Below are 13338 nucleotides of genomic sequence, written 5' to 3'. Positions count from 1 at the left end.
GCTTTTCAGTGAGCTACAATTATACTCATATATATATATACACTCACACATGTATGTAGTAAATGACTTGAACGTCCGAAGATTTTATTTTAACAGGTCATTTACCAAGCAGAAGGAAAGTAATTCTATAACCAGCTGACAAATTAGCCTAAAATGCCGACTGGAAATTCTAAGCAGGACTTATTAAATGGTCAACAGGGAGATTGTGTAGAACGTAGGATATTTTATTGAAGGACTCCCAATAGCCAGTCACTGTGGGTCATATCTCTTGAATGAGTAGGGTTCTCTACAGAGAGGGATCTAGAAGAATGGCTGATGAACTCCCCTTGGTTCACCCTCTCCAGAAGGCAAATCTCTCGTCTTCTGCTAAGATGGAGGAGGGGCAATCAATCACTTGGTTCAGGAATACATCAATGCTCTTTGAAAAATTTTCAAAAAAAAAAAAAGCTCTTTTCCAAATCCAACCACTTACACTGGTCTTCATAAACCTAGTACCTGTAATTCTTAAGCCTTTCCAGAATTCTGTTTTAGTTTTTTCTAAGTCATTACTGCTTGGCAACCACTTTCCAACTTCCAAAACTGTTAACATCTCCTGATTGCCATTTACTCCTTTCCTGTTCTCTCTGATCTAGTGCAATATGCCTTTTTTATTTCTTTACTATAATCTCAGCAGGGTTTGGAAAGGTAGTTAAGATAATTGCACTTATTCAACCCAACATATTTAACCAGAAGGCTACATTCCTTTTGTGTTTATACTTAACTTTGTTATATCTGCAAATATTAATTATGCATTTACTTTGTATTGTATCAGGCTAAAAATGAACATAAATGCCTATTTTTTATGTTAGGTTTCTCAGTTTTTCTTTCCATATTAATATAAAGGTGTCAACAGTGTCCAAGATTGGGGATGAGGGAAGGAGAAAAGGAAGGGGGAAAAAAAAAACAGAGCTTACGAATAATTTTGTTCCATATTTATTTCTTCTTTCAAAAAGATATCTCCATCTTCTACATCCAAATAGCTAATATCTGGTCCATCTTGATATGGTGTTATGACTCTTCTATCCATTGCTGGAATCTATAGAAAAAAAGATGTCACTTTTTAAATACAAAATTTGTAGAGGAAAGACATCAGCTACCTTTCTGTCTCCCCTTCAGTCTACAACCAGTAAAACATCCAGAGCTCAACAAAGTTGCCTCTGCCCAACACACTAGGTCACCAGAGAATTCCACACATTTGTACATCTAAAGGTGGGGAGGCTGGAACACATACAGGAGAGAGGAAGAACAGATGAAAGAGTGGAGTCTGTGCCTGCAATCCTGGGCCTCTAACCATGGAAGCTGAGCCCACAGCTTCAGGGAACCCAGTACCAGCATGTGAGGTGGTGCACTTACAACTATGGCATCCTGAATGGAGGGGTGCTCACAACCACAGGTAGCTTGGTAGCAACGGAAGTGGGCCCTGGAACCCAGCCGCCATTGCCCACCATCAACAGTGGCGGAAGCCCACGAACCTTATACAGTATCAGATACAGTACAGGCACCTGTGCAACCCTGGCTCCCAATACCCCCATGATCCTCCTCCCCCCATGCAAAGACTGTTACTCAAGGAACCTCACAAACTGGGGAAGAGCCCAACATTCCGATGATGACAGTAGCTCTGGCAGAAGAAAGGCAGTAAGGACCTGGGAGGCACAAGAAGCAATAATGAAGGCACAGAAGCACACCTCTTACAAAGCCGGTGGAGGCTGGAAAGTGTCAACTAGCAAATATAATCAGAGCCAGCTCAGTTAAGAGAAAACAAACCTGTGTTATAGTGCCACCTACTGGAAAGCAAAAGAAAGGACTCTAACTTCTAACCTGTCATTAACTTCAAATGCACCCGCAGAGGAACAATTTAATTCAAGTACCATATACAACCACAATAACACTCGACCACAAAAAGAAAATAACAGTTCTCCAGAAACCAAACTAAGTCACAGAATATTTCAATCTAACTGATACAGAATTCAAAATAGCTGTCATGAAGGAACTCAATAAGCTGTAAGAAGTCAGAAAGGCAGTTTAATGAGCTCAGGAATAAAATTAATGAACAGAAGAAATACTTTACCAAAGAGACTGAAACTCTAAAAAAGAACCAAACAAACACTGGAGTTGAAGAACTCAATAAATGAGATGAAGAATGAATTAGAAAGAAATGGAAATAGAGGAGATCATATGAAAGAGAGAATTAGCAAGCTCAAAGGTAGAAATCTTGAAATGATACAAGTAGAAGAAGAGAAACAGAATATAAAAAAAGTGAGGAAATTTCACAAGACCTATCCAACTCATTTAGGAAGAAAAATATTAGGGTAATGAGTAACCCAGAAGGAGAAGAGAGGAAGAAGGCAAAAGAGAGTTTATTTAAAGAAATAATATCTGAGAACATCCCAAAGCTGGAAAAGGAACTGGATACACAAGTCCATGAAATTAAAAGAATACCTAATTACCTCAATGCAGAACAACCTTCTCCAAGATGTGTAATAAATATTAAAATTGTCAAAAGTCAATGACAAAGATTTTTAAAGGCAGCCAAGAAAAAGGATGGTAGCTGGGAATTCCCTGGTAGTTCAGTGGTTAGGACTCAGTGCTTTCACTGCCAGGGCCCAGGTTTGATTCCTGGTCGGGGAACTAAGATCCTGCAAGCCACGTGGCATGGCCAAAAAGTTAAAAAAAAAAAAAAAGGCTGGTGGCCTACAAAGGAACCTCCACTAGGCTAGCAGCAGATGTCTCAGCAGAAACCCAACAGGCCAGGAGAGAGTGAAATGACAATCTCAGAATACTAAAAGATAAAAACCGTCAGACTAGAATACTCTATCCAGCAAAGACATCGTTCAAATATGAAGGAGAGATAAAGACTTTCTCAAACAGAAGCTGAGAGAGTTCATCAACACAAGACCTGCCTAACAAGACATGCTGAAAGCAGCACTTCTAACAGAAACAAAAAAGACAAACGGACACAAAACTTTGAGCAAGATGATAAAACAGAACCAGAAAATTGCAACTCTATGAGAGCATAAAGGTTAAAAGGAGAAAAAAAGAAAGCAGGAAAATAACTATAAGCTATTTCTGTTTGGTAGCAAACTCACATCAAAAGGGATAATGTGAGGGCTTCCCTGGTGGTGCAGTGGTTGAGAGTCTGCCTGCCGATGCAGGGGACACGGGTTCGTACCCCGGTCCAGGAAGATCCCACATGCTGCGGAGCGGCTGGGCCCGTGAGCCATGGCTGCTGAGCCTGCGCGTCCAGAGCCTGTGCTCCGCAGCGGGAGAGGCCACAGCAGTGAGAGGCCCGCGTACCACAAAAAAAAACCCAAAAAAGATTCATTTTATATATGGAATTTAAGAAAAAAAAATGTCATGAAGAACCTAGGGGTAAGACAGGAATAAACACACAGACCTACTAGAGAACGGACTTGAGGATATGGGGAGGGGGAAGGGTGAGCTGTGACAAAGCGAGAGAGAGGCATGGACATATATACACTACCAAACGTAAGGTAGATAGCTAGTGGGAAGCAGCCGCATAGCACAGGGAGATCAGCTCGGTGCTTTGTGACCGCCTGGAGGGGTGGGATAGGGAGGGTGGGAGGGAGGGAGATGCAAGAAGGAAGAGATATGGGAACGTATGTACATGTATAACTGATTCACTTTGTTATAAAGCAGAAACTAACACACCATTGTAAAGCAATTATACCCCAATAAAGATGTTTAAAAAAAAAAGTGGAAAAAAAAAGGAATAATGTGAAAAAACAAAAACATAAAAGGGGATGAAAAAATTCATACAGGTAAATGAAGATAACATACTATCAGCAGAAAAAAGACTATTTTATCTGTGAGACGTTTTATACAAAGCTCAGGGCAACCACAAAACTTTGTTACAGAGCAGAGACATGAAACATAATAAAAGAAGAAACTAAGAAAAATACCACAGAAAACCTCCAAACCAAAATAACAGACAGAAACACAGGAAAAAGAAACCACAGAGGTATCAAGCAACCAAAAAACAAAACACAAAATTTCAGGACTACATCCTCATCTGTCACTAATCCCCCTGAATGTAAATGGACTGAATTCATCAATCAAAAGACAGAGTGGCTGGATGCATTAAAACATAAGACTCAACCAAATGCTGCTCCAGGAGACACACCTCAGCTCTGAAGACAAACACAGGCTAAAAATGTGAAGAGATGGAAGATGATACTCTAAGCAAATGGCTGCCAAAAGAAAGCAAGTGTAGCCATCCTTATACCAGACAAATTAGACTTCAAGCCAAAAAGATAACAAGAGACAAAAAATGGTCAGCATATAATTATAAAGAGGACAACTCAGCAAGAACACATAAAAGTGACTAATGTATATGTACCTAACATAAGAGCACCAAAATCTATACAACAATTACTAACATTCCCAAAGCGAGAGAACTGACAGCAACAAAATAATTGTAGGGGACATTTAACACCCCACTTACATCAACAGATAGATTACCCACACAGAAAGTCAACAAGGAAACAGTGGCCTTAACTGAAACGTTAGATCAGATATATTTAACAGATTTAAACAGAACAATGCAGCAAAACACACATTCTTCTCAAATGCTCATGGAACATTCTCAAGGATAGGCCATAAATCGGGACACAAAAGAAGTCTCAATATAGATTTAAGAAGACTGAAATTCTATCAAACATCTTTTCCGATCACAATGGTATGAGAAACTAGAAATCAAGAACAAGAACACTAGAAAAATGACAGATATGTAAAGATGAACAATATGCTACAGAACAACAATTGGGTCACTGAAGAAATCAAAGGAGAAACAAAAAATTACCTGAAGACAAATGGAAATGAAAATACAATATACCAAAATCTATGGGAAACAGCAAAAGCAGTATTAAGAGTTTGTAGCAATAAAGGCTTACCTCAAGAAACAAGAAAAACTTACACCTAAAGGTACTAGAAAAAGAAGAACAAAGCCCGAAGTCAGTAGAAAGAAGGAAATATAAAGATCAGAGAAGACAGAAGAAAAGATGAATGAAACTAAGAATTGGTTTTTTGAAAAGACAAACTAAACTAAGAGTCAGTTCTTTGAAAAGATAAACAAAACTGACAAACCATTAGCAAGATTCACTAAGAAAAAAAAGAGAAGCCCTGATAAATAAAATAAAAAATGAAAGAGAAAAAAAATAGATACTTACAGAAATATAAAGGAGTATAAGAGAATACAAAAACTGGACAATCTAGAAGAAATGGACAAATTCTTAGAATCATACAACCTTCCAGGGCTGAATCATGAATAGAAAATCTGAATAGACCAATCACTAGTACAGAGATTGAAACAGTAATCAAAAAGCTCCCAAAAAACATAGGTCCAGGACCAGACTGCTTCACAGGTGAATTCTACCAATATTCAAAGAAGATTTAATAACTATACTAAAACTATTCCAAAAAACTGAAAAGGAGGGAATGCTTCCTACCTCATTTTACAAGGCCAATATCACCCTGATACCAAAACCAGACAAAGACAACACAAAGAAAGAAAATCACAGGCCAATATCTCTGATGGCTGCCAGTTGCAAAAATCCTCAACAACATATTAGCAAAACAAATTAAAAAATACATCAAAAGGATCATACAACATGATCAAGTGGGATTTATACCAGGGATGTAAGGATGGTTCAACATCCTCAAATTGATCAACATGATACAACACATCCACAAAATGAACAAAAATCATGCGATCATCTCAAAAGATGAAGAAAAAACATTTGACAACATTCAACACCCATTTATGATAAAAACTCTCAACAGAATGGTGTAGAAGGGATGATATGTGACAAACCCACAGCTAACATACTCAATGGTTAAGTAGTAAAAGCTATCCCTCTAAGATCAGGAATAAGACAAGGATGCTCAATCTCACCACTCTTATTCAACATAGTACTGGAAGTGTTAGCCAGAGCAATTAGTCAAGAAAAAATAAATAAAAGACATCCAAATTGGAAAAGAAGACATAAAACTGTCACTATCTGCAGATGGCATGATTTTTATATACACAGAAAACCCTAAAGATTCTACCAGAAATCTGACACAAATAAATGGAAAGATATGCCAGGGTCAAGGATTAGAAGAATTAACATTATCAAAATGTCCATATTACCTAAAGCAATCTAATTCAATACAATCCCTATCAAAATCCCAAAAACATTTTTCACAGAAATAGAACAAAAAATTCTAAAATTTATATGGAACCACAAATGACCCTGAATAGTCAAAGCGATGCTGAGAAAAAAGAACAAAGCTGGAGGTATCATATTTCCTGATTTCAAACTATATTACAAAGCCACTGTAGTCAAAACGGCATGATATTGGCAGAAAAACAGATGCAAAGATTTCTAAACAGAATTGAAAGCCCAGGAATAAACACTTGCACACACGGACAATTAATTTACAACAAAGGAGCAAAGAATACACAATGGAGAAGGGACAGTCTCTTCAATAAATAGTGCTGGGAAAACTGGACAGCCACATGCCAAATAATTAAATTAGACCATTATTTCACAATATACACAAAAATTAAGTCAAAGTAGATTAAAGGCTTGAGTGTAAGACCTGAAACCATAAAACTCCTGAAAGAAAACACAGTTGGTATACTCTTTGATATCAGTCATAGCAGTATCTTTTAAACTATGCCTCCTCAGTCAATGAAAACAAAAGCAAAAATAAATGGGATTACACCAAACTAAAAAGCTTCTGCGCAGCACAGGAAACCATCAATAAAACAAAAAGACAACCTACCAAATGGGAGGAGATATTTGTAAATCATATGCCCTAAAATAACTCATATAACTCAACAACAACAACAAAATTACCTGATTAAAAAACGGACAGAGGAGTTGAATACATATTTTTTCAAAGAAGACATATAGATGGCAAACAGACAGATGAAAAGATGTTCAGCATCACTAATTATCAGGGAAATGCAAATCAAAACCACACTGAGATATCACTGTACACCTGTCAGAATGGCTAGGGTCAAAATGACAAGAAATACCATGTGTTGGCAAGGATGTGGAGAAAAGAGAACCCTCATACACTGTTGGTGAGACTGTGAATTGGTGCAGTCACTACACCAATGACAGTATGGAGATTCCTAAAAAAATTAAGAATAGACTACCATAAGATACCCAGCTATCCCATTTCTGGGTACTCATCCAAAGAATACAAAAACACTTATTTGAAAAGATATATGCTCCCCTATGTTCACTGCAGCATTATTTGCAATAGCCAATATATGGAAACAACCTAAGTGCCCATCAAGGGATGAATGGATAAAGAAAATGTAGTATATGTGTATGTATATAAATGCGCGCGCGCGCGCACACACACACACACACACACACACACACACACACACACACACACACAATGGAATACTACTCAGCCATGAAAAAAGATGAAATCTTTTTTGCCATTTTCAACAACACAGATGGACCATGAGGATATTATGCTAAGTGAAGTAAGTCAGATGGAGAAAGACAAATACTGTATGATTTCACTCATAGATGGAACATAAAATACTAATAAACAAATAAAAACAAAATAAATTTACTAAACAAACAAAAAAAAACCCAAACACGTGGATACAGAGAATAGAGTAGTAGTTACCAGAGGGAGAAGAGGAGTGGGGGAGTGAAATAGATAAAGGGGATCAACTATATGCTGACAGATGGAAGTTAAATTTTTGGTGGGGAGGAAGCTGTAGGGTATACAGAAGTAGAAACATAACAATGTACACATGAAACTTACGTAGTGTTATAAATCAATGTTACCTCAATAAAAATAATAAAATCATTAAAATCCGTATTTTTACACTGTCCTGATCTTTAGTAAATAAATAACGAAAGACCACAAAGCATTCAATAACTTTCATTTATAAAGAAATTTAAATAGATATTAATTTTATCACTAAATATCTTCAATTTTTATTATCGTGTTTCCCTGTAGAGCTTGTAAAGAAATCTTATGTCCTCATTTTTAAAAGATCCTAATGAATCAGAACTCATTAGGAAATTGTTCCATTGAGAAGTCTGACCAAATATACTGCTTTAGTTGATATTGTAATTGACAAAAACATAAACCTTACCATTTTTCGGTAAAACACAGAAAGATCCTTCAAAACACCGTCACTTAAAACATCAAGAGACCTAAATAATAAGATATAAAATTCTATCTTAACACTCAAGTTTAATACCTATTAAGACTTTCAAATATGCAGAGACATTTTATATTGTTGAGTAAGGAATATTTTTTTAAAGAATTAATATGCCAGCTGCAACAAATTCTTTTTGGAAGTACGTATAGTTATATATTTCACATAAACAGCAAACATATTAGACAAACATACTGAATAAAACTCAAGTAACTCTTACAAATAGGTGATAGAAAAATATTTTCTATCATAATAGCAAGTATTCAACTTTCATTTTCCACAAATATAATCTTTACTACAGAAGGAGTACTATATTGACAGAACAATGGCCTATCAGGTACCTGAATTCTATCTAGGATTATCACTGCTCCCAATTACCTACATGACCTTGAGCAACTCACTTTCCCTCTCTAGTCCTTAATATCTTCATGTGTAAAATGACATTTGGGGACTTCCCTGGTGGCGCAGTGGTAAAGAATCCGCCTGCCAATGCAGGGGACACAGGTTCGATCCCCGATCTGGGAAGACCCCACATGCCACGGAGCAACTAAGCCTGTGCGCCACAACTACTGAGCCTGCGCTCTAGAGCCCGCGAGCCAAAACTACTGAAGCCTGCACAGTCTAGGGCCCATGTGCTGCAACTTCTGAGCCCACACGCCACAACTACTGAAGCCCACAAGCCTAGAGCCCATGCTCTGCAATGAGAAGCCCGCACACTGCAACGAGGAGTAGCCCCTGCTCGCCGCAACTAGAGAAAGCCTGCACACAGCAACAAAGACCCAACGCAGCCCAAAATAAAAATAAATTTAAAAATTAAAAAAATAGAACGACATTTGGACTAGTTCAATTGCAGTCAAAGGAGATTTTAAGGAACTCTCAGGTTCCAAAGAGGTACTTTGAGGCATCAGTAAAATTTAAATCAAAGTTTACATTCTAAAATGTACTTCAAACTATTTTTAAAACTAATACAAAGCAACCATATTCAAATCTGTACCATACTGGTTTTCTAACATTTTGAAGACAATTAACTTGTGATGCTACGTCAATTTTGATGCAGCTGTTTTCTTAACATCTCTGTGCGTATTTATTTACACTTCTGGCAAACACATATTTGACTAGGAATGGTTACATTTAAACAAATCTTTGCTTTAATGCAAGTTATAATGTCTACTCATGCAAAATGATTCACCACAGCACATGTGCCTCCCTTAACAGTTCAGCTAACAAACTTGTCACAACATAATAATGGAACAATAGTAATGTGACACATCATCCTCCAATATCGTATTTTAGATAGATTTGGCTTGTTTCACACTGTGGTTGATTCTTTTCTGACAAATTAAACGAGTTAATTTGGCAATGCAAGGGGAAAAAATTACTATGATTTGAATGACTAATGTAATGTCAGCAAAAAAAATAAATGTATTCTGAAACCTCTGCCAGGTTCTGACAATGAAATACCAGAGGCATTTTAAAATGACACTGTCTAATATCCCATAATATTAATTTGCATTTGGAAAGCATTTTCCACAAAATAACAAAGCATTAAATAGCCAAAAGAATTTTCTCTAAATTGAACCCTAAATGGCAACTAAGGAATCTGTTAGTGATTCACCTTTTAAAAATGGTAGAAAACTTTTATTTCAAACATGTTTTGGAATTAGTTTCATTAAGCATCATCCTGACTTTGAAAGGTGAGTTATCAAAAAACTGTTACCATTTATAATTAATTATATGGATCAAGGTTTTCTTGATTATTTGCCAAAAAAAGTTTCACGGGTTTTCTCATCCTCATTTGAGGATATAAACAGAATCTACTTCGTAAGGTTTTCATGAAAATTAAGTGAATCTATACAACACTTTTAGAATGCCACCGGGCACATACCATTAATTATCATTATTACTATGTAACTATTATTGTAGTACTATTTTTAGTTATTACTATTAATTACTATTATTATGGCAGTGTTAGCTATTATTACAGTTAAAACAAAATACAGCATTACACTAGATATCGACTTTAAAAATGCAACTGACACCAAGAAATCTAATCTGAAATTCCCGTGCTGATCAAAAAGACTTACTTTTCTCATCACTGACTTTATAGTGAGTAAATATAGTAAAATTGTGACTTTATGCTAAAAAATAAATCTGTAACATTTATTTCGTTAAAAAAATTCCACTGCGGTTGAGAGTCTGCCTGCCGATGCAGGGGACACGGGTTCGTGCCCCGGTCCGGGAAGATCCCACATGCCGCGAAGCGGCTAGGCCCGTGAGCCACGGCTGCTGAGCCTGCGCGTCTGGAGCCGGTGCTCCGCAACAGGAGAGGCCACAACAGTGAGAGGTCCGCGTACCGCAAAAAAAAAAAAAAAAAAAAAAAAATTCCACTGCTAAAATAGTTGAAAACAATAGGATTAAATTTCCCAAGATTCCTCTAATTCTAAAATGTCTATGACTCCTAAATCATTAGCATTTATCAAATTCTTTCCATCCAGGTAAACATCAATATAGCATGAAATATTAGCTTATAAAACAGGATACATATACTTAGCTGATTTTTTTCACGTGAAGTGTGTCATTTTTCGTAAGAAAAATTTCATTACCATGAAAGCTTCAACACACAAATCAGCTTGCCATAAACTAGACCAACTAAATTTTTTCAGGCCATCTGCTGCAGCCTAAGTTTGACCAAAGAATCAATATGTAGTATAGGAAATATCTTAAAAGGGAATAAATACAAAAACAGAAATCAACCAATAACAAACTGTTTGCATGATATGTGAAGTAATTAAGTGCTGGCTTAATTAGTATTACAGATACTTTCTAAAAGCCAAGGTAAAAACTACATAGTTACAAATTAGCCTAAACAAGCAAAGAGATATGAAAACATATACAAATATACTTGTGATAATATTGTCCCACAACCTTCCAACCAGCACGTAAGCACCACTGAGGGCAAGGATATTGTCTTTATTTGTTCCCGGTAGTATCTTAGCAATGGCTGGCATATATTAAGCATCCAAATACTGATGGAATGATTAAATCCCCTTACATTTTCACTTTTTCTACAAAGCTGGGATTTATCGTTATTCACTTTTAAATTACTAATATATTTGTTATTATATATAAATAAGTGCTTTTGCAACAGTCTGTATATATCTAACCTACCTTGCTTCAAGTAAAGCTGCCATATTCAGTCCTATAAATTGTAAACAAGATAGTTTCAACTGTTCAGCATTATACATTGCTGCAAATTCCAGTAGCATAGCAGCATTCTTAAGGGTAACTACAAAGGAAAAGATAGGCGAAATGAGATGAAAGGCATGTTACTACAGCAAATGAAATATACTTATTTCTCAAGTTGTCAGGTTTGAACATTTAGAAGGAAAATTTAAAGTAGTGTCTTGCCAAAAATAAGTTATACTAGGGCAAATATACAACTCATTTTCCATCCCAATATGCCAAAGTAATTTTAAATGACTTGTTCAGAGGAAGTATAAGCACACGTAAAATTTTAAGCAAAAGAAAATACAGAAGGTGCATTACAGTGTCATCTAAAAAGCAAACATATAAGAATTGACAATCTTCTACCTAACCTTTTCAGAATATTTTTAACTTTCACTGATAAACAACATTCCTTTTCATTTATATAGCACAGAATAGTCATTCTCCTATAAAACTAACAAAGTATACTTAGGAGTAGGAGAAAGTGATGAAATCATTCTACAAAATATATTTATGTTGAGTCGTCTATCAGACTTTACGTGGGTATATTTACATATATAAACACATATAAATACTATATATTTAGAAAATAAGTACATTTAAATCTTACCATATTATAGTTCATGCCAGTGCAGAATCTGGCATACTGTACAAAACATGCTAGATTTTGTTACAATCCTTGTTAACTTTATATATGAAGTGTGTTTTGCTAGAGACAGTCCCAGAATATTCTATTTACCTAACATGTAACTTTGGCTTCCCAAACCCCTCCATTCTTTTTCTTACTTACTCTGAGTCCCAGCCAACAGAGGAACACAACTATTTTCTACACCTGGCTTCCTCCACTTCTTTGTTCTTTCTCCCTTGTAACTCAGTCAAAAGTTATATGCAGACAATATGCAGACAATAATGATCGCTGCCTCACTCTTGACTAACCTAATGTTTCAACTAATGATGAACCCAAATTCTCCCATTTCACAGAAATAAAACTGGATCATACAAAAACTTTAGAGTTGTTCAAGGAAAAGATAATCCACAGAGCTCAAGAAAAGTGAGTAAATAAGACTCTAGAGCTAAGACAAACTATTAGAAGTACAAATTAGAAAAATTTGACAGGAAATCCCTTCACACTTCCTGAAGAGGCAAAGAAAAAGAACAAAGATAAGACTAGAAAGCCAAGAAACTTTTATATCAGGGTGAGGAAATTTAACCTTTATCCCAGAGTAAGCGATTAAAAATATATGAACGAGGGAAGACATTAACTCCTTCCTACAGAAAGATTAAAGAAGAAGTTAGAAAAGAGAAACAGGACTTAAAAGACTACTATGACACTACACAGAAGGGATGGATAACAGTGATCTCAACTAGTATAGTGACAGTGAGAATAAAAAGGTAGTGGAGGGCTTCCCTGGTGGCGCAGTGGTTGAGAGTCCGCCTGCCGATGCAGGGGACACGGGTTCATGCCCCAGTCTGGGAAGATCCCACATGCTGCGGAGCAGCGGGGCCCGTGAGCCATGGCCGCTGAGCATGCATGTCCAGAGCCTGTGCTCCGCAACGGGAGAGGCCACAACAGTGAGAGGCCCGCGTACCGCAAAAAAAAAAAAAAAAAAAAAGTAGGGGAAATGTGATCAACACAGTTAAGATTAATCAATTTTGACAGCTGCAATTTGGGTATAAAAACAAAATAACAAAAACTAACTTTGGGTTCCAAAGTTGAGTGTTAGGATGACAGCCATGCAATTAACAGAAATAATGAACAGAAAGAGAAAAATAAGAGTTTGAGAGAAAAGAAGTTTTTGATAAATATATTAATGGGATGGTTACATAAAAATTCCAGCAAATAGCAGGGTAGCTAAGTGTAGACTTACAGACCA

General features: G+C 36.4%; 1 protein-coding gene across 4 annotated transcripts in view; it reads right to left on the bottom strand.

The window, feature by feature from the left end:
• The window catches only part of IBTK (inhibitor of Bruton tyrosine kinase), a 90373-nt gene that overhangs the window by 34672 nt on the left and 42363 nt on the right, over window positions 1–13338 (bottom strand). For all 4 annotated transcript variants that reach the window (XM_082855988.1, XM_082855990.1, XM_082855989.1 and 1 more), the window contains exons 18-20: window positions 11408–11525; window positions 8174–8234; window positions 954–1075 (exon numbers count right to left, since the gene is read on the bottom strand). In XM_082855988.1, coding sequence (XP_082712114.1) covers window positions 954–1075; window positions 8174–8234; window positions 11408–11525 — 301 coding nt within the window. The remainder of the gene's footprint in view (window positions 1–953; window positions 1076–8173; window positions 8235–11407; window positions 11526–13338) is intronic.

This window comes from Leucopleurus acutus, assembly GCF_964270905.1.
Source record: "Leucopleurus acutus genome assembly, chromosome: 15".
Lineage (NCBI taxonomy): Eukaryota > Metazoa > Chordata > Mammalia > Artiodactyla > Delphinidae > Leucopleurus > Leucopleurus acutus.
Note: the sequence above shows the minus strand (reverse complement) of the source record. Positions and strands in the feature narration are given on the sequence as shown.